Raw genomic sequence first — 21,072 nt, forward strand, 5'->3', positions numbered from 1 at the left:
AAAAAGTCACCTACCCTAGAGATATAGCACATAAGAAAATAAAAACTTATATAAGACTCCGAATGGGAGACATTACCCACAAACACTTCTTTACCAACGATACGCCCCCGCTCTGCCACCTTTGCGACGAAAACCATACGCTTAGCATAAGTCATCTTATATCTTGCAAACAAGTCAGTTTAATAAGCGAATCCATTGCTCATACAAACTTATCTAACCTTTTAACCATAGTAACATTCGATAATGTAAATAATGTATATGTGATTATGTCAGCACTAAATTTAGAAAACCTTTTATAAAACTTATCTCTTGTTTAACTAGCTGAAAGCCCAAGCAGCTCCAGCTATATATATAATTATTGACAATGTAATTTATTTAATTGTTAATAAAGTTTTAATAGGTAATAATAATTAATAAAATATGCAAAACTACGAATAATTCAGGAAAAAGTCTCAAGTAATACACTGCGCCCCTTTTAACTTACAGAATTAAAAGGCGAATTTAATTTTAAATTAAAGCTAATAAAGTCTTCTTTTGAAAACCAAAGGTCTTTCAAGTCAGGAATTGGAAATTAGGTCATGCAGCCTGTTTGAAGGTTAGGAGCGTTTTTCACTTCTAACGTTCCCACAGGCTTTGGGGTGAAATGTCAAGCTTTGATCCGGCAGACCTCTAAATTTTGAAAGAATATGTTATTACCTTTATTTTGACATCACTGATTCTTTAATGCCTGTATTAACGAAATTTGCATCGCACCTTTTGTCTAATTTTTCCTTATATTTTAATAAAATTTTAAAATTAGGTACTTTGTATGGATAAAAAACGAAATTTCAACAAATGGCTTAAAAAAATTCTATGCCAGGAAAGTGCTTAGTTTTGCCTTTGATTTGATACCAACAAAACTCCTTCAACTCGTTCACGAACACAACCAAAAACAAGGCTTTAGCCAAAAGCTCGGGTGCTTTCATAATTGCATGGTTGCTTTGTTTACATGCGGTCATTTGCGATCAGACTAATGTCAGAAAAACTATTTGCGCATGTATTTTACTTAGAATTTATGAACACTTTTTCTGATTTGCGTCATTTTTCAAAAGTTTGAAGTTTTAATTCAGCCTCTTCTCCAAAATAAACCAATTCCTCTTCCTTTAAGAAAAAAAACTTTTTTTTTACATTTCTCTTAATGTTTACAAAGTTATTATATTCAAGATCGCGGCTATTTTTACTTGAATTTTGAATTTCCAATCAAAATTTTGACAGAATTGAGAAATAAAGGAAAGCTTTATCATTTTTTACGTCATGTTCCTTCTTTCTTCAGTTAAAATTCATTGCGCATGGGAATTTTTTCATTTGCACATTTGCGCTGCAAATATTTGCGTATTACATTTATGAACAACTGACATTTGTCATTTGCATTAATGAAAGCTTTGCATTCGTCAGACTTGCGCAACCATGCATTTATGAAAGCACCCCTCGTGTTAAGCAATTCTTACCTTAACGGGCTGCATGACAAAAGTGCTGTATTTTTTTCAATCTTTCTCGCAACGCCCACAACAAATTTTGGGAGTGGAGTGATAACCAAAATGTGAGTATGCTGTTTAATAGCCTTATGCGTTCTAATAATAAATTCAAGTCTAAAAGCTTTAAATCGCAGAATATATAAAACTTTAAACCGGCCCTAGCGAGATATCCGTAGAAGCGGAAAATTCTCCAATTTATATTCTTTGAGGTGTGCTTCCGACAGGTGAAAACTCTCCGATTCGTATGGAATCGGACGAATTTCTGCTCCGACGGATACCTCGTTAGGATCGAATATGCTCGAAAATACCCCATTCGACAATTGTGTATACAAATTCTAACCTAAAATTATCTTACAGGAAGTTTCGTTAGTCAAAAAAATATTTGAGCCTTCGATTCGTTTCGTTAGTCATACTTGCCTTTAAAATCATTACTATTCCATTCAAACCCAAAAACAACAAAATCGTTTAAACTGAAATTGGTCCGAAATCGACAAGTTTCCAATTAAAATCCATCGCTTCGTCAACTGCTGCGCATTTACCTTCTCAATTTTCTCGATTCATAACCCAATTTCTCTTTTTTTATATTAAATAATATACAATCTTACTTTATTCTAAAAAATAAATCTCCAAAAAAAATTAAAACTAAATTTATCTTATTTTGTTGGCTTTTTTTATTTGTTTATATAATAAACAAACATCAATTTATATAAAAAAAAAAAATACGTTTTTTTTTTGTTTGTTTGGAAACAAATCCACATGTCCACGTCCACTTCTTCTTAGTGAGCTGAAACCGACACTTGCCAGACACGGATGGTGTTGTCTGAGTAACCGGCAAACAAAGTCTGTCCATCGGTGGACCATGCCAACGACAAACATTGTGGTGGATCGGCCTTGGCTGATGGCGAAACAACTTCTGGACGCAATTCCTCAACAGTCTTCTTGCATGCCAAATCCCAGATCTTAATAGATGGACCATAGGCAACACACAACCAATAACGGTTGGGTGAGAAACACAAGGCATTGATGATGTCATTGTGTTCCAATGTGTACAAGTTCTTGCCGTCATTAAGATCCCACAACAAAGCCTTGGCGTCCTTACCTCCTGAAGTGCACAAAGAACCATCAGGTGAGACGGTAACAGTGTTCAAGTAGCCACTGTGTCCGTGATGGTTGTTCTTCAATTTGCAATTGGCCAAATTCCAGACCTTGACGGTACGATCCCAACCGCACGAGACAATGATTGGGTTGGAGTGGTTTGGTGAGAAACGCACACAAGATACCCAATCGGTGTGACCGTCTTCTTGGATGGTGTATTTGCATTCGGCCAAAGTGTTCCACAGCTTGATGGTCTTGTCCCGGGATCCGGAGACAATTTGACGGTTGTCAGCAGAGAATGCAACCGAAAGAACATCCTACGATTTGGAGGGATAAAAAATACAAATGAGTTTCCTCTTGGAACAAGGACAAAAAGTCTTCTTTTACAGGAAAAGAATTTAAGGGAAAAACAAATCTATTAAAAAAAACTTACAACTTAGGGCAACCTCTCAACATGGTCTCAAGAGATGGCTACTCTGTTAAAATCGTGTTGAACTTTGTCCATTTTTTTTTTTCTCAAAAATTCTTCTGCCTCGCATAGGCGACATTAATTTCGTGGTACCTCTTTAAAGTTTGTTGTATAAAACAAATTATAGTGCCACAAAGTAGCGAATTATAACCTCAAACTAAACCTCATCTAAACTAAGAAGAGAGGTACCACTTTTAAATACAAATTCCCTGATCTAAACCCTAAACAAGTCTAAATAAGTAGAAAGTCTTTCACCTTGGTGTGGTCTTCAAAACGGCGAGTGGTCTTGCCAGCTGCCAAATCCCAGAGACGAAGAGTCTTGTCCCATGAGCCGGAAAGTGCGTAGTTTCCGTCAGATGACAAGACAACGTCACTGATGAAGTGAGAGTGTCCATAAAGACGCTTTTGGGGATAACCGTAGTTGTTGTCTTCATCGCGGGTCAATTTCCACACAATCAAGGTCTTGTCTATAAGAAATCAATAAAGGACACAATAAGCAAAAGGAGTTCATTCAGAAAATGTAGAATCCTTGGAGGATGTTTAAGATTTTAAGGGATTTTATATCATTTTTAAGGTTAGGTCATCTAATAAAATGACATCTCACAGAATAAAAAGAGAGAAAAACTTACCGCGAGAAGCTGAAATGATGGTGTCGGGATCCTTTGGATTGGTAGCAATTTGGGTAACCCAGCCATTGTGTCCCAAAAGGGTACCACGTAATTGTAATGTCTCAGACATAATTTTAAAATTAATTTACTTTTGCCGGAGCGTTAGCGACACGCGTCAACTCGAGGTAAAAGTTTGACGAAAAAGAAGGAAAAATTTGATTGGAGTGAAGTTGGCTGTAGTTTGACAGAACAACAAATTTTGTTTCAATTTCATTTTGTTTCTTTTGTGAAAATTCTTGATAACAGGGGGCGTGAAATTTAAGGGTAGGTGAGTATTTAAGCTGGGAACAGAGGAATAATAAATTTGTTGTAAATATTGCCCGCAACAAAAATTATATATAAAATCATACAAAATTTATGAAAAGGAGTAAAAAAAAACGATTAAAAAATGAATACGTTAAAGGTTAATTTGAATTTTTGAAAGCTTTGCTTCAGGAATTTTTAATTAGCTGTGATTCAATTTTGGTTCGAGCATGCATTTGGCTATTTTAACACATATGGACCTTGAACTCAGTGCTAAATCTCAGCTTTACCACCGATTTGAAGATACAAGAAAAAAAAGAAGATAAAAGTTGCTGAACCCAACTAAGGGCCTGGCTATGGCCACACAGTGTTGTGCTCAATCACGTTCCGATTCACATTTTCTAGGAACAAACGTCAAAAAGAGGAAAATCCTCACCCCCCTCTTGCCTACAACCTGACTGGTTAGGCGATTGAAAAATCACCGTGTAGCCCGGCACTAACACAACAGCTTCTGTTAATTAAAATCTCGTAGGTATTACATCTTGTAGTGCTTGCTTCAGAATTTAATTGCTTATAGAAGTTCTCTACTAACAATTTTGCTTCTATAATGCTTCACAGAAGCAACCATCGCATCTGTAAAGCTGTATAGAACCAAAATTGTTCGGCGGGTTCCAACTTGTTTAACAGCTTCTAATAAGTTGTTTAAATACTGTTAAAGAAACTTAACTGAGGACAGCTTGTTTTTCGGATAAGCTTCGAATAATAAACTTAAAGAAGCTCTAAAGAAATTACCAAGTTTTCAATTTGATTTGTAGTTTTGAAATTGAATAATCTAGCTCAGACATATCTGTCTTATACTATGTTTCCACCTACGCTAAATCCGAGATTTAGCTAAGTAGATTTAAAATAAATCTGGAGATTTATTTTAAATCTACTTCGCTTTATCTCGGATTTGGGTTCAGATACCCTAAATCTAGGATGTTTACCTACTTTCAATCCGAGGTTAAGAATAAAACTCGAGATTTATGCTAAATCTACTTAGCTAAATCCCGGATTTAGCGTAGGTGGAAACGTAGTATTATTTGAAGTGATAAGGTTTTTGAATTTGTTAATGAATATTCTAAGATGGCCAAGTGATGTTATATAATTTCAAATTTAAGGATAAGATTCATGATATAAAATCAAATCAAAACCAATTTAAAACAGAAAATTATTTCTTTTTTTGTTTTATACTATGTTTCCACCTAGCCTAAATCCGAGATTTAGCTAAGTAGATTTAGAATAAATCTCGTGATTTTATTTTTTTATTTCGATAAGATTTAAAGAGTTAAGGCTTAACTACATACACCACCCAAGTAACAATTTTACTTGCATAAGGTCCATTTTGTTCGATTCGACAAGCTATAGTTTGTATACGCTTAGTTTAAGGCTTACTTACGCAAGTCATCCATTTTGGAAAGAAAGGAGGTCTCCTTAAGTGCCTGGCTACACAGTGATTTTTCAATCGATTGAAAAATCACATGCGGTGGCTACACACTGTTGTGCCCAGTCACGTTCCACTTTTACATTTTCTAGGAACAAACGTCAAAAACAGGAAAACTTAGCAATGGAACTGTACTGCCCTCAGAAAATTCAGTTCCCTCCGTGAGCATCTTACCCCTTCACTCCTCATCCCTCTTGCCAACAAACTCACTGCTAAGGCGATTGAAAAATCACCATGTAGCCAGGCGCTAAGGCTATCTAGAAGTGTTAAGAAGAAGCCTTGTAAATATCAGTTAAAGAAGACCTTTATAAGACCTGTTTGAACCGTTCTAAAGAAGCCTTGCATTTTCAAGTGACAGAAGGCCTCTATAAGACCTGTTCCAAGAGGTTCTTTTAAGTATGCAATGTTTTCACCTGTAATTATGCAAAGTTTTTATCCTACAGATATGCATTGTTTGTAACGCATTAGAAAAAAACATTGCATTTCAATAGGGGTATTCACGATCCGGTGTAACAAAAAGGTGTAAAAATGAAAAATATTGTTTTCTACTACTACAACTACAATAGACAAATTTTGCACCATTGTATTTTATTTTTGCAATAGGGTTGGGGTATAGCAAAAGTGTAAAAAAATTTTAGTCTGTATATTTGGTTGTTTTATTTTAAGAAAATGTTACACTTTTGCACTTTTACAACGATACAAGACCATTTTGCATCGAATCGTGAATACCCCTAATGTGAGGTTTCAATTAGTTCCCAATTTTCCACTCATCTTTAATATTCTAGCATGGTCTACTGGTAAGGTGCTGCGGCTTGGTATGCAGAGGTACGTGGGATCGATTCCGATCGATAAAAAAATGTGTTCTTTTTCAATAAAAACCACAGAAAAAACAGTGGAATTTCGAAAAAAGGAAAAGAAACAAAATAGGAAAAAATTAAAATAAATAATACATAGAAAATGCAAAACAGAAAAAATCAAAAGAAAATAAAAAAATGAAATAAAATTCAATTAATTCATTTTTTGTATGCATAAATTCAAAATTTTCTACAACAACTTCTATAAGGCCTTATTAGGCCAAAATAGGCACCAATCTCTCATCAGGTCGGCCTTTAATTTTTATATTTCAATGTGCCTGGCTACACCGTGATTTTTCAATCGCCTAAGCAGTGAGTTTGTAGGCAAGAGAGATGAAGAGTGAAGGGGGAAGATGCTCACGAAGGCAACTGAATTTTCTGAGGGCAGTACAGTTCCATTGCTAAATTTTTCCTCTTTTTGACGTTTGTTCCTAGAAAATGTAAAAGTGGAACGTGATTGGGCACAACAGTGTGTAGCCACCGCATGTGATTTTTCAATCGATTGAAAAATCACTGTGTAGCCAGGCACAATAGCAGTAAACAAGAAATTTGTTTTTGTTTTAATTTATAAAATGTCATTTGAAAAAATTATAAATTGAAAATTAACAAATTTTCTTCGTATGTCTTCGCGGAAAATATGGTCAATAATTGTTAAAAAAAAATTAGTGGTGTGCGTGGCCTTTCGGTTTTTGTGCGTTTTTCTTCGGTAATTTAAAACAATTAAAAACTACGGTAGCTGACATTGGTCGCCAAATTGTCATGTTTTGGCGAAAAGATATTGGGGGTATTCACGATCTGGTGCAACAGGCCTAGTAAAAATGTAAAATTTTATTTTTTTACAATAGATCGTGAACGCCCTTTCTGTTATCTACCCAACTAACAATTTGATTTCCAATAGTGTCAATACAGGCTAATTTTTTATTTGTAAAATAACAATAGCAAATCTTATACAAGCCACTTTGGCGTAAATTACCGAGGTTATTTAGTTGCCTTAAGACTTTCTTTCACAAGTGCTATGAAATTAATAAGCTTTTTTAACAACATTTTAACAAGGTCTTTCAAAAGTTAGCAAAGACACATATAGTGTGTTCAGAAAACGCTATTTAGCTTCTTAAAGAACATCATAATACAGTATGAATAAGGCTTTCATATAAAAGAAAAAAAATATTCACATGTGAATTTATTTATTTTATTTATTTCTTTTATAATATGTATTTTTTTTTTTCTTTTTGGTACTTCTTCTGCATTTTTTCTTTTTCCTGAAATGAAATAAATTTATTTTAATTGAAAAAACATTACTTTACTTACAAGGCCCAAGTAGGAATTGAACCCACGTATCCCGCATACCAGCCCAGCACGCATCCACCAGACCAAACTCAATGTAAAAGAGAACTGGAAAATTGTGAATATATTGGTTTTGTAATTTGTCCCTTACTATATTCTCCAAAATTGAGATAGCTAATACTTTGCAAAATTATTTTTCAAATAAATGAAAATATATTTCATATCTTTGTTTGCATTTTTGTTCGATAAAAAAAAAATTGCGTAGGTTTATTATTTATAACTTTTTTTTTTATTCAGATTTACCACTGTTATTGTTCGTATACATATGTATGTAATTCATTAAATATCCGACCCTCTTCTTAACTTGAGTTTGGTGATGGAGATATCCGACTGCAAATATCAGCGAAAGCGATTAATATTTTTCTAATTACAATTTTATCATTTCATTATAGCCACAACAAAACCAATACAAAGTGCTAAAAAGAGATTTAATTCACTAACAAAAAAATATTAAAGTAAAATTCAATTGGACACCATTTATGTTTACTCACAAATTGGAAATGTCACAAATTAAACAAGCAAACATTTCTATCAAACGTTTACTTACAACAGCAAATAGCTTTATTAACAAGGCGTTGATAAAATGGGTTATGTATTTGGTAAACCTCTTTAAACAGGTCTTAATGATGCTTAGACAAACAGGTCTTTTTGTAAATATCTTTAAGTTGTTCTTAAGAAGACCATTTGTAATTTATATATACAAGTGTTGTTCAGAACTCTATAAAAAGGCTTTAAAGAGGTCTTCTTTTACTTCCAAATGGTTGAACTGCATAATTAAACTTTAAATAAACTTTTTATTAGCTATAACTTGCCGAATTGAAAAAATCGAACCTAATGAAAGCTAAATTGTTAGTTGGGTATAGTAAATATTGAAGCATGAATGAAATCCATGATGTTTTTTTTTTAACAGGGTTGTTCCTCCACTGTTGCTTCTTCTTTTTTTTTCCATTTTTTATAATTTAATTCTTTGTTTTGTTCGGGTTAATTAATTTTCACAAATTATTTTACATCAAAAGAAACTAAATAACGGGACATGAGTACCGACAAGCCGACAACCATAATAAACAGAATAAAAAAGACAAACTGTTTATCATGGGCGACGTGACGGTGAGCTGCCATCTGTCAAAAATAATTTTAATCTATTTTATTTTTATTTTGCAATAGGTCTAGGTTATAGCAAAAGTGCAAGACTGTTGTAAAATTTTAATCCGTATATTTTGTTGTTGTAGTGTTGTAAGATTTTACACTTTTGCACTTTTGCAATGATACAAGACCAGTTGCATCGGATCGTGAATACCCCTATTACCTTTTTATAACTGTAATCTACATTTAGAGATCAAAATCGCATCGTATAAACCCAAACCTAGTGTGTACTCTGCCTTTGAAAAATCTCCCCCAATCCTCAACTGAACACATTCATTCTTCGTCAAATCCCTACTTTCACCATCAACCACCCAGATGTCACTACCATATTTAACGAAACTTTTCAAAGGCAACGCCACGAATATGACGTCACATTCCTGCTCTTTCTTCAACTAATAAAATTTATCATATCGGCCATTTTGTACAAGTGTGCTTGCTGAAGTTCAAACAATTCGCTTATCCGCAAAATTTCGCTCCGCGATTTTTTCAACAAAGAAAAAAAATTTTAATAAATAAATAAAATAAAAACTCATTAAAAAATATAAACATCATTTTTACACTAAACCTTCAGCAAGTACCCTATTCAACTAAATAAAAAAAAAAACAAAAACAAACTAACCCTTTTTTTAAAATTATAATACATATACACAGAAAAATTAAATCGAAAATAATTTTCCGTGTTGCGTCGCACTCTTCTTACACCCCTCGAACCAAACTTCTCTAACCAAGGAACAAGAAAGAAGAAAAATCAATCGAAACCGAAAAAAACTACCACGATCGCCCATTTTTCCCCGAACACAAGACCGAAGCAGAACGGACATTTAAAAATCCTCTCAGTGCGTGTGAAGTGTAAAAATTTCCAAAAAAATATAAAATTTATAAATAATTGTTATTTTACTCTTCTTTTTCTACTACAATTTCTACTTTGTGTGTTCATTTTTTAATTAATTTACTTGCGTTTTTCCATTTTTGCATTCAACAAAAAAGTATTTTAGCTGAAAAAGAAATTCTCATTAATTTGCAATTTTTTTTTCGGTGCGAGACGAAAAAAAGAAAAGAGAAAAAAAATATATCGAAAAGGGAAGTTTATTTTATTAATTCCCAATTTGTTTCGTTCTTTTTTTTTTTTTGATATCACAATAGAGTGAGACAGCAGGAGAAATAAAGTGTGTTGAAGAGAGTTGAGAAGAATATTCATAACCACATCCTTGGATCTGTTTCTGTCGTTGCGTTCCGTTCGGTGTCGTTCACGTTTCTCCTCGTTTTTTTTTGTCGGACGACGACAACGAAGAGACTTGGAAACGCATTTTTTTAGTGTGTGTTTTTACGGGATTTTTTTTTTACATTTTTTCTCGCTTGTAACCGGTTAATTAAAATCAGTCAAAATTGAATCGACAAAGATCGACGAGACTTTTTCTTCTACCGCCATGGAAGATAAAGCGACCACAAAAGACCTGGATCAATGGATTGAGCAGCTGAACGAATGTAATCAGTTGACAGAGACACAGGTGAAAACTCTGTGTGATAAGGTAAGCTTAAATCATCGAATTCAAATTGGAATTAATTAAATTTGTGTTAAAAAAATGTTCTAATTTTTTTGTCAAATGAAAAGAAAAAAAAAAAATTAAACGAAAGAAAAATAAAATGGGGAATATGTGTGTAGTGGGATTTTTTTTTATTTTGTTTTTGTATACATTTGTCTCGCTCTCGCTTACAGAGTAGACTAGGGCTGGGTGAATCATTTGGTTTCAACTTGACTCGTCACCGATTTATTAAACGACGAATACAGCTACTGTTGGGTGGATATGTTAAATGTGTATGAGAAAGAGAAGAAGTGGAGTGTAGTGTAGTGGATGACGAACCGACGAAAAAAAGAATTAAATGTGTGATCCACTCAATTTATTGGAGAGATTAGTTTTTTTTTTTTCTATTTTATTTTTTTTTTATTTTCACCATGACAACGAATTTGATTATGCAAATTGAGAAAGAAAATAGGTTTGATTTTTCTTAACTGTATATTTTTTTTGCACAGAAATTCATTTGAAAAACATGTTTTTTTTTTTATAATCTTTTCGTTGAATCTCTTTTTTTTTGTTGGTGTATCGGAATTGCGATTGGAATTCCCACTCGATTTGTTGCGAGTGAGTGTGGTAGAGTTGGGCGAATAGCAACGACAACTACCTACCAGTGTTGCCGCAGGCTTTTTTAGAAAAGTAACAACATTTTTCAAAAAGCGTAACAAATGGAAAAAAAGAGTAACAAATTAAAAAAAAGTCATAAATCGAATCTTATCTTATTTGAAAGCTTATTTTTACGAAGTCTGCAGGCTGCTGCTGCGAAAAAGAGGTGAAATAAAATAAACTAGTAGAATTTTCACTTTTCAAAAAGCAGAATGAAATTTCTAGTTTGAGCCTAATACGAAGCTGAAACAAAATTTTATCAACGAAATCAAAATTTTAATATGCTTTTCGTTTTTCAGTACACAGCTGTAAAAAAGAATTCCGGATTATGTGGAGAGTTTTCCTGGCCTTTTTTCTGTTATAAAGAGCTGTGTTGACAGTTTTATTTTGTAGTTTTATGTTTTATTTGGGCTTTAATGGTCTTTATTTTTGGATGCAATTAATGAAACACTAATTCATCTTTTTGTTACCTTTTTGTTTTTGTTTGAAGTTGAATTTAAAATTTTTAGATAAAGAATTTAATAAATTAACATGAAAAACTAAACAAAACACTACAACAAAAACCTAGAGCTATTGAGCTATATTTTGTATTTATTTTTTTGTTCAAAAAACGTATTTTCTGATATTTTTTCTTGATTTTAATTTAATTTATTTTTTTTTTACTTTGACAGAATTCTCGCTGTCGACTTTGAGGACCTAGAAAATTTAATTTTAATTTATTATTTTTAGTTGTGCCATTTTTGTGTAGGATTTTTCGTTTCTCATCTAGGTTTTAATTAGAGAAGTTTAAAAAAAAAAGTTCTACTGGAGGCGGAGGGAAACTATTTTTGTAGGTTTTTATATCTTTCTGAAAAATAGCCCTGCATTTTAAACAGTTTTGTCTTCTTGTGTATTGTTAAAAGATATTATAAATCCTCAAGAGCTTTTAGATTATATGTATGTAGATACATTTTAAGATTGATAACTGTTACTTTCGAAATTAAATGCATTTTATATTATTATTATTTTATCATTGGAGAATAATTTAAAAATTGAAGGGTACTATTTTTGAGAAGAATTTCTTGGCTAGAACGTCTAGCCTAAAATTAAACAATTTATAAAATTAACACAATAAATTTTCCCTTCATTAACTCTCATCCATTTAATCCTAAGCAAATACAAAAAGGTATCTATACAAAAAATAGATTTAAAACTTTTTTACCATAAACAGATCATTGTTGCCTGCAAAATAGTCAAAGTTATTGCATAAATTGTCGAATAATAAAGTGCTTTCGGTTGAAATTTTCACTCTATTCAACGAAAAACAAACAAAATTTTATTGAAAAAAAGTGTAACAAAACGGAATAAAAAGTAACATGGTAACAAAATTATTTAATATTTCAAAAAAGTAACACTTTTGTTACACTTGTAACATTGTGGCAACATTGCTACCTACTCGGTATTTATTCTCCATAGAAGGGTGAGACCGGATTTTGAGTAGAAATGTCTTTTTTTTTATTTCATTTCTTTTTTTCTTTTATTTTTTTTTAACAAAAAAAAAAAAAAAAAAACAATGACGTAAGAAATGAAATTATAATTTTAATTTTTCTTTTTGGTTGTTTTTAATTTTTGGATTAAAATGAATTTTATAGAAATGAAAGCAAGTTGGATATCTAATTCGTTTTTTTTTTTTGATAAATTAAAGTTTTTTTTTTAATTTTTTTTCTAGGCTAATGGCCGGATTAATCAAAACATGTCTGCCATTTTGGTTTTGTATTTAAATGTGTGTATGCATGTTTGGGTAGAATATTATTTTCTTTTTTCTATGCATATATGTGTGAATTTAATTTTTTTTAACAAAATGTTATTTTTGTGTGTTCGATAAAATTCCAATAAATTAGAAGTTTTTTTTTTTTTTAAATGAGTGATGTCTTTATTTTGTGATGTCATAGAATTGTTTGGTTAGAAAAGTTGACAAGATGATGGTTGAAAACACACGTTCACACAATTTTATAAATACAACAATTTTATTGGAAATTGTGCATCATTTCCAAAGAAAATTTCAACAAAATTTCTCAAAAGTTTATTCCCAACGATTCCGACAGAGCAAAAAAAAAAACAAATGTAAACAAATAAAGAGTAGGTATTTAGTGCATTGACCAAAATTATTTTGAGTTTATAAGAAAATTCTAATTTTAAAAGTCGGACTTAAGTGCCATTCATATGGATATGCGACCGGCGCCTGCGAATTTCTAATAATCGTTGAATCCGCAGAGAGCTGCTCACTATAATACTAAAAATTGAAGTTAAAATCAAAATTGAGGTTAAATTCGGGCGAATTATTTGTTCGTAGGGTAAAGGCACTAGTATCCGGACAGTTAAGGTACTTTTGAACTTTGACGTCGAATAGTTTTATTGCTATTCAAGCTATAGCAAATATTTTGGTAGTTTCTTAAAGTTTGGCATTTTTGTAATAGGTAATGTTACATTCACATAATTTTTAAATAAAACATTATAATATTTAAAAATAAAAATTATAAAAAAAGTTCGATTTGCACTAGTGTCCGGAAGCAAAATTTAGTTTCCGGACAAATTTATTTTAGTATCCGGACACAATAATTTTGTATGAAATTATGGTTCTTTTTTCGTTTTTATGAACTAAAACATCTTTTTTTTGAAACAAATATGAACATAAATCTAATACACAAAAAAATTTATAAAAAAAACGGAACGAATATTTCCAGAACTCATAATTACTGAAGGTGACAACAAAATTTAGGGGTCCTTATTCCTCAATAACATCACATTGTCAACACCATATCCATATTTTTCATTATTGCTTCATTTGAAAGTAGTGAAAAATTCAGTTTGGAAGTGCTTGCCCTACATTTTTTGCATCCTAATCATGAACTGTTATCTCCCAATCAGATTAGGGGGATTTAAAGACACTAACGTGAGTCAGCAGCATGATCTGGGTTGTGTTCGGTGGCAATGCGTACAAAATAACTTAATTTTGGAACAAAATTCACTTAACTTTAGTGTTAAATGTGACTTTTGTCCATCACAGGATGTTCCACTTTGTCATCAAGCATAAGGGCTAACTTAACTTCTGGTACCTATATTTAACTTTATTTCTGGTACATTCAACTGATTTCTAATGTACTTAACTATATTATGATTAAATAAACCAGAAATAAAGTTATCCCTGGAGTTATGTTTTCTCCGTGTATAATTTTGCTAGTCTTTGGGTAGAGATAAAAGCTGGTTTCATCACCATTTAATATCATACTCGAGTCATAAATGGAAATATATTCCTGGCCAGTAATCTTCAAATAATTTTAGAGCTATTCAAACCATTTTATAATGCACTCTTGTTTAAAAACTGCTGTTCCTTGCCTACTAATGTTTTCAGCTTCTCTCAAAGTTAGAATTGGATTTATATAAATCCTTGTATCCTCTATGGTCTTTGATATGTTTTCTGAATTCATTCATTAAAAGATAGCAAGTTTAAAGATACAAAAACACTTTAAATTACATTAGAAACAAGGGTGTCCGGCAACTGAATCTAGTTTTTCAGTATCCGGACACACCTATTTTAACTTAGGTAACCCTGTCCGAACACTGTAACATTGAGAGAAAAATGCAATTCTCTTGCATTAAAACCCAAAATATGAACCAAACTACAATTTAAGAGCCTAAAAATGCGATTTTTCTATTTCCCTCATATTTTCAGTATCCGGACACTGTGTCCGGAAAGTAAAAAATGTCTTAAATTTTAGTTTTAGTATCCGGACACTAAAAAATATTATTAAAAAAAAACTTTTTGACTATTTTTTTGATTAAATATCAAAATGTATCATATTTACTCAAAACAAACAGTTTCATTTTGTTATAAAATTAATAAACAGGCCTCAATTTTCTTAGTTTTTGCAAATGCTTTCACTATTTTTTTCTTACAAAATATCATATTCACGACCTCACACCTGATGTCGGACACTCAATTGAAGTTTATCTCTTAATTTATTCAGGTTATCTGCTTGAAACTTTGCATTTATATGTGAAATACATCAGTGAAAGTATATTTGCGCTTTTATTCGAATTTATTAGGATGATTTACCTATTAATAGCAAAAAAGTCACAAAGTGTCCGGATACTAACACTGTCCTTTACCCTAGTTAGTTAGGATGAACTACTTAGTGAACATCTTATATTGGCTATTTCATCAGTTTAAATTTAGCAATTCAGATGAGGTAGTGTTTGGGTTAAGATATGTGTACTTGGCTAATCGCCGAACCTGTCGATTGCATAAACATTGCAGCCATATTCAAAGCCATGGCCAATAAGGAGCCGCTTGATCGGTCTCTTGTTCTTGAGGTTATTGAAGGACCAGGCCGCTTAGGTTTGGAAGGCCAGGTGTAGGATGTAGTTATGGAACAACGACAAGCCGCGGATACGGACGGATTTACTGATAATACACCGTGCAAACGAATTAAGGACATTGAGTTTCGCGTCAAGGCTAAATTCGCTAACATAAGCCTGATTTGTGCGCACATCCATACATAAGAGAATGACGATATCACCAAAGTGCCGGGCTACACGGTGATTTTTCAATCGCCTAACCAGTCAGTTTGTAGGCAAGAGGGGTGAGGATTTCCCTCTTTTTGACGTTTGTTCCTAGAAAATATGAATTGGATCGTGATTGGGCACAACACTGTGTAGCCAGACCCAAAGATAGTTTCTACGAGCTCGAAAAAATCTACGAGCAAATCCTTTGCTACGATATTAAAACTGTCCTGGATGATTAGAATGCAAAGCTAGAAATAGAAGACATTTTTGGAAGCATAGTCGGAAAGCTTGGCCTATACGAATAAACATCCGATAACGGATTTAGGGTAGTCGACTTTTCTGCGGGATAAACGACATTCCACCAGTGTCCGAACGTCCCGAGGAACCAAGCACTGACTCCAGAAAACTCGTTAAAAAATTTTATGAAATCAAACAAAAACTTAAAGACAATGATAAAAACAAAAAAATGTGAAACGCCTTCCAATAGGAAACTCCAAATATTTAATTTTTATTGAATTATGCGTTTATTAAGAAGATTGCATTTGCATTTTCTAAGTTTATGTTCAATATTCAGATAGCAATGAAGGTCACTCTTTGGTAAACCTACATTTTCAATGGAAAAGACAATTGAAATCTTAAATGGCATGGATAACAAACTTTGTCAGAACCAATTACTTATACAAATGCTATTAATAATGGAGTGTAAATTCACAAACGCATCATTGCAGAGATGATTTGCGATCATTCCTGTAGCACGTTCATAAACGCAAATAAATAGCATCACTTAAAAGTCAATCGTTCATTATTGCAAATTTGGATAAACTGATGCGCAAATATCAAACAAAAAAGCATCAAGAATTTTCGTGATAACTTGGTGATGCCGGCGCGATTTGGAGTAAAAATGAAGGAAAAGGACAATGAAAAGTATTTAATCAAATTCTAAATTGTTTATAAATGAATAAATTTAGGGAATATTTTACCAGCACACAAATTAAACAACTAATAGAAAGCAAATTAATATATGAAGGTGAATTTATTGGAGGCAGAAAATCGAAGTCAGTATTGTGGAGGAATGTTCTGGAGGAGATAAAATGTGAGGCTCCAGATTTTAATTATAACAAAGAGTTTTTATTAGTACATTTCCATCATTAAGCAAAAATTGTTTTTAAACGTAAAACTTTTTGTCGATCAGCATCGCATCGTCATCAGCTGAGCAACAATCAGCATCGCAAAAAAGCAGTGATGCGTAATCACTACCAAAAAATTTGACGTTTGTGAATTTACCCGGAAAATGTTTAATGCGCCAAACTGATTAAAGAGCTTAAAAAAAGTCAATACATATTAATTTTGTGAATTAAAGAGGATAGTGTGAGGATAAGATAAATACACAGTACACATGTACTGTGGGATAAATATTCATTAACCTTGCAAGAAAAACTCAAAATCTTAAACGAATGTTACTGGAAGATTTTAAGCAACTTTTTAACAGCCATATGTGAGTATAGGTTCTTACTAATGGCGGAATATGTTTGGTTTTTATCCAACTTAAAGTCGAAAAATGTGTATTATCAAAATACATATGTAATTTATTTATAAAATTGTTAATCAGGCTGACGGCTAGGCCATAGCTTCATAAAATTCCAAATCTGTGTAGGTATATAAAATATAAATAAATTAATTTATTAATTTCTTACTACTTACCTACTTACTGTAACTTTGAATTGAAACTTACCTATTTTCTTTCAAAAATCCATTGTTCAACCATATTTTTTTGCGGAATAAGTTGATAGTCAATAAAAGACAAATTAAGTAGCAAAATTGTCGTTTCTTTTACTATAAACTATCGACTTTTGCGTTAGCCGATTCCACCTCTGATATAATTTGAAAATTCATTTTGTTGTTGAAAAAGATTAACATGTTCTGGGAACTTGCATATTTCACATGCTCTTATTCTTTCTCACTACAAGCGCTTTATGTATCTTATCTTAAAATCTGCAGTCTATAGCTTAAAGTTGCTATATCACTGTTTTTTTTTTTCCAATAAAGGTTGAATGATATATAGACATACAAAATTGAATGTCTATAAGTTAAGTTTATTTCTATAGATGAAGTGATCATCTTTTTGATTTTTTTGTTGATTCCTGATATCCATTTCAAAAGTCTAGAAGCTTTTTTTTAATTTTTTTTTTTGTACAAAACCTTTGATGCTCACAACTGGCGACTTTTTATCTGCGGGATAGCAAGGTTGAACTTTTTCAACATTTTGATAACTGTTATCAGCTAAAGAAGTTAAAAATGTTTATCTGTTTTGTAGCCGTCCAGTGTACTTGCCTATACAATTATATTTTTACGAAAATTTAATTCTCCCAAAATGAGTTAAGAGTTTCAATTCAATTCAAATTTGAATTCCATTGTTTATTTTTGTTTGTTTATGATTTCGCTATACCATTTTTGTATGTATTTGCCGTTGCGCATTATATTTCTATAAATTGCCTTATCTTTAAAGAGATTGTTAAATTTCCTTAAAAAAAATTAAAGTAAAGTCATGAACTGAGATGCCTTTGCATATGTAGGTAGGTACCTTTTTAACACATAAGGTGCCTTTTCTTATTGTGTGTGTCAACTTGAAACAACAAAATTATCAACGTCACTGTGTTTATACTACAAATGCAAGAAGAACCAAGAAAAAATGAAAATTAAAGGAAAACCAAAGACATTCGTGTCAACAGGCTATTCGCCAACCTGTGAAGTATCCTTGTTTCTTTCATCTTTGTCTATTTCATTTTTATCCTCCATCATCATCATCGTTCGTCGTAGTCTTCCTTGTCTACCTATAAAGGTACATCTATTCCCTGCAAAGCATAAATAATTTTAATTGGCCGTAGAATATTCTACGTAGCTTATTTTTATGTAGAGATGCACCACCTCTACTTTTTTCCTAGTCCGAGGGCTAACTTTTTGAATGTCCGTTGAGAGAAGACAAAAAAAAAAGGAAAAAAAAAGACTTCAAGAACCTGATTTCAAACAAAGAAACTCCGTCAGGAGGAGAAGATGATGTGAGAAAAATGTAGTGAATACCATTTTATATATATATGAAAATGGAGACCAGAAAATAAAGTTAAAAAAAAAAAAAAAAACAGATAAGGAATTGAATTTCTGAGTCAGGTAGATATGTACATAAAAGTGGATAGCTTCATATAAATATGTATTTATATACAAAAGCGTACACACAACGTAGGTTTTATTGCTTTTGAATCATGTTCTTAACGTTGGTTATTCCTCTATAGCCACAGGACAATGCAAATGCTTGGGAATCTGTTTTTTTTTTTTTTTTTTTGTATTTTATCTGTTTGTAATATTTTTAAGCGGAAATATTTTTGTTGCATTGAAGCTGCAAGTCGGAAACTATACCCACCATTCGACAATGTTGAATTAGTATGGACAACATCACATTGTAACACTGCACTGCATATAATGTCTATTGTTTCAGTTGTCAGTTCAGTTTGAAAAAAAAAATAAAAGATAATTCAAGTATTTTATTGCGGTTATGTTTACAAATAATTATCACAGATACACAGCAAATGCTTAAAGTGAAGAGAGACAAGAATAAATTAGGTATCTCTATTAATAGAATATCTAAATAAAAATTGCAAATGAACGACTCTCTTACCAATGAAAATATTCAGCAGACACTTTAAGCAACCAAAAGGGAAAAGTAAATACAAACACTTTTTTTGTTGTTGAGTTTTCCAGGAAGCCATATTCTATAGAATTGGAATATAGTTTTAATATGAGGAGGTAAAATTTGTTCTGTAGATAGTTAACGGGTACATAAAAGTTTTGTGAATACAAAACAGATGCTCTACAGATGAATCAAGTAGCACTATCTTTGTATAATTTTTTTTTTTTTTGTAACAACATAATATAGTTTCTTTTTTAGCATATGGTACAAATGTGTTTGAACATAATTTCTGAAGAAAACATAAATTGAAGTGAATAAAAAAAAAAACTCAGTTGAAAATAACATATTTCTTTAAGGGAAGAAAAAAACATCATCATTTTACATATATAAACTTTAAAAGCATTCCAATATTCTTTAGCTAGCATTTTGTTCATAGTCTTAGCAGCGACACCAAATTTAGGTATTCGTTTTTGTAAAATGTGAGAACTCAGTTTTGTAAGATTAAGCGTCCTTATATCGAATTCAAACGCTTGCAGATTTTATTCGCGCCTAGTTCCCATTTTAGGTAAACGGTTGATGCTTTGTCTTTTCCTCCTAATTCCACCTTAATCTTTAAAATTCTGTAAATACAACTGAAGACACCTATAAGCTTTTTAAGGGAACCTGTTTAGTGCAGGGAATCTATTGTTTTGAAACTGTCCAAAAATAGTGGCCAGATATAACCGTTCTGTTTAGGTATAACTTTTAATAACATTTTTGAACAAATGGATCCAAATCTGAAGTAGGTGTTGGTTGAGGAGTGCTTCGGCTCTTATTCCACATCACTAATCACTGTAACGTGTTGACTAAGCAAGAACGTGATATTAACTTCTGGTATACGCATCTTTTCGGACAGTTGAGTGGACATCAAATACATTGAATCCATATTCGTTGTCAAATGATATGACCGTTTCGTTTTGGAAATCGAAGATGAACACAATCACCTTTTCTAAAACTTCGATAACGATGCTTTTTTTTCGCAGTTCATGTGAAAGGCACTTTGAGATATTCGTGAAATGCACCATAATATTATAATTTTTAAACTCAGTATTTGTAATGTTTTTAATAACTTTCATTTGATTGGGACCATTGGGACCAGCTTTAAACCCAAAAAGCTTCTGTTTCTTGTTTGGAAATATAATAATAGATTCACAATCGAGTGGACTGGTGAACAAAAGCTATTATGTAGTATATTCACTGACTACTATTGAAAGATATTTCTTCATGTGAATAGGATATAAAGGGGTTTTATTGAATTTTCAGGAGTTGAATAGAAAAAAAAAACAGTTATTTTAAAATAAAGACAGTTTCATTTTCACTAGGCACTCTTTTTTTTAATCATACTAAAACATTAACTTACAAGTAAACGATAAACAAATACAGAAGTAAAAATATTCTATATTTATATAATGTAAGTGTATTTACGTGTACTTTAGATCAATTTTATATTAGTCAGAGAAAACATTCATGATTCATGAAGCGCCAGCGAAATTACGAGTTAATTTTGTATAATCTATGTAAATCGAAACAAAACTAATTCAAGTAGAGGTATTGAGTATAGACAATTAAAATTAGCTCGAGTCATTTGAAAATAAAAAAAAACTCACTTGTCTTTATTTAGAACGACAAATTATACGAGTAACTGATTGCAACTGGTTTGTATTTAATTGCTTTGTAGACTTTAGTTGAATAAATGGAAATAAGTTTATTACTTCCAAAGATCATTTAATTTAAAGTTCAACTTTTTGAAACTAAAATAGAAATTAACGTTTTTTTTTTTAATAAATTTAATATTATGCTGGTCACGTTTGTG

General features: G+C 31.8%; 2 protein-coding genes and 1 long non-coding RNA gene across 4 annotated transcripts in view; 2 read left to right on the plus strand and 1 right to left on the minus strand.

The window, feature by feature from the left end:
• Positions 1–2,273: 2,273 nt before the first annotated feature.
• LOC129906029 (guanine nucleotide-binding protein subunit beta-like protein) lies at positions 2,274–3,900 on the minus strand. The gene is made up of 3 exons (XM_055981653.1): positions 3,708–3,900; positions 3,334–3,545; positions 2,274–2,926 (listed from the first exon to the last, which is right to left on the minus strand). The coding sequence occupies exons 1-3, from the start codon at positions 3,814–3,816 to the stop codon at positions 2,291–2,293; spliced, it is 957 nt and encodes a 318-aa protein (XP_055837628.1). The 5' UTR covers positions 3,817–3,900; the 3' UTR covers positions 2,274–2,290.
• Positions 3,901–9,231: 5,331 nt separating this feature from the next.
• Positions 9,232–21,072, plus strand: part of LOC129908701 (serine/threonine-protein phosphatase PP2A) — a 48,171-nt gene continuing 36,330 nt past the window's right edge. Inside the window, exons 1-2 of one of the 2 annotated variants that reach the window (XM_055985517.1) lie at positions 9,232–9,649; positions 9,957–10,342. In XM_055985517.1, coding sequence (XP_055841492.1) covers positions 10,241–10,342 — 102 coding nt within the window. In that variant the 5' untranslated portion in view covers positions 9,232–9,649; positions 9,957–10,240. Of the gene's footprint in view, positions 10,343–21,072 lie in introns of both variants that reach the window. The other variant, XM_055985440.1, reaches the window with a different exon arrangement.
• LOC129908813 (uncharacterized) lies at positions 12,421–13,095 on the plus strand. The gene is made up of 2 exons (XR_008771327.1): positions 12,421–12,452; positions 12,702–13,095. It is a non-coding gene; the product is annotated as an uncharacterized LOC129908813 (long non-coding RNA).

The sequence above is a fragment of the Episyrphus balteatus genome, chromosome 1 (assembly GCF_945859705.1).
Source record: "Episyrphus balteatus chromosome 1, idEpiBalt1.1, whole genome shotgun sequence".
Taxonomy (NCBI): domain Eukaryota; kingdom Metazoa; phylum Arthropoda; class Insecta; order Diptera; family Syrphidae; genus Episyrphus; species Episyrphus balteatus.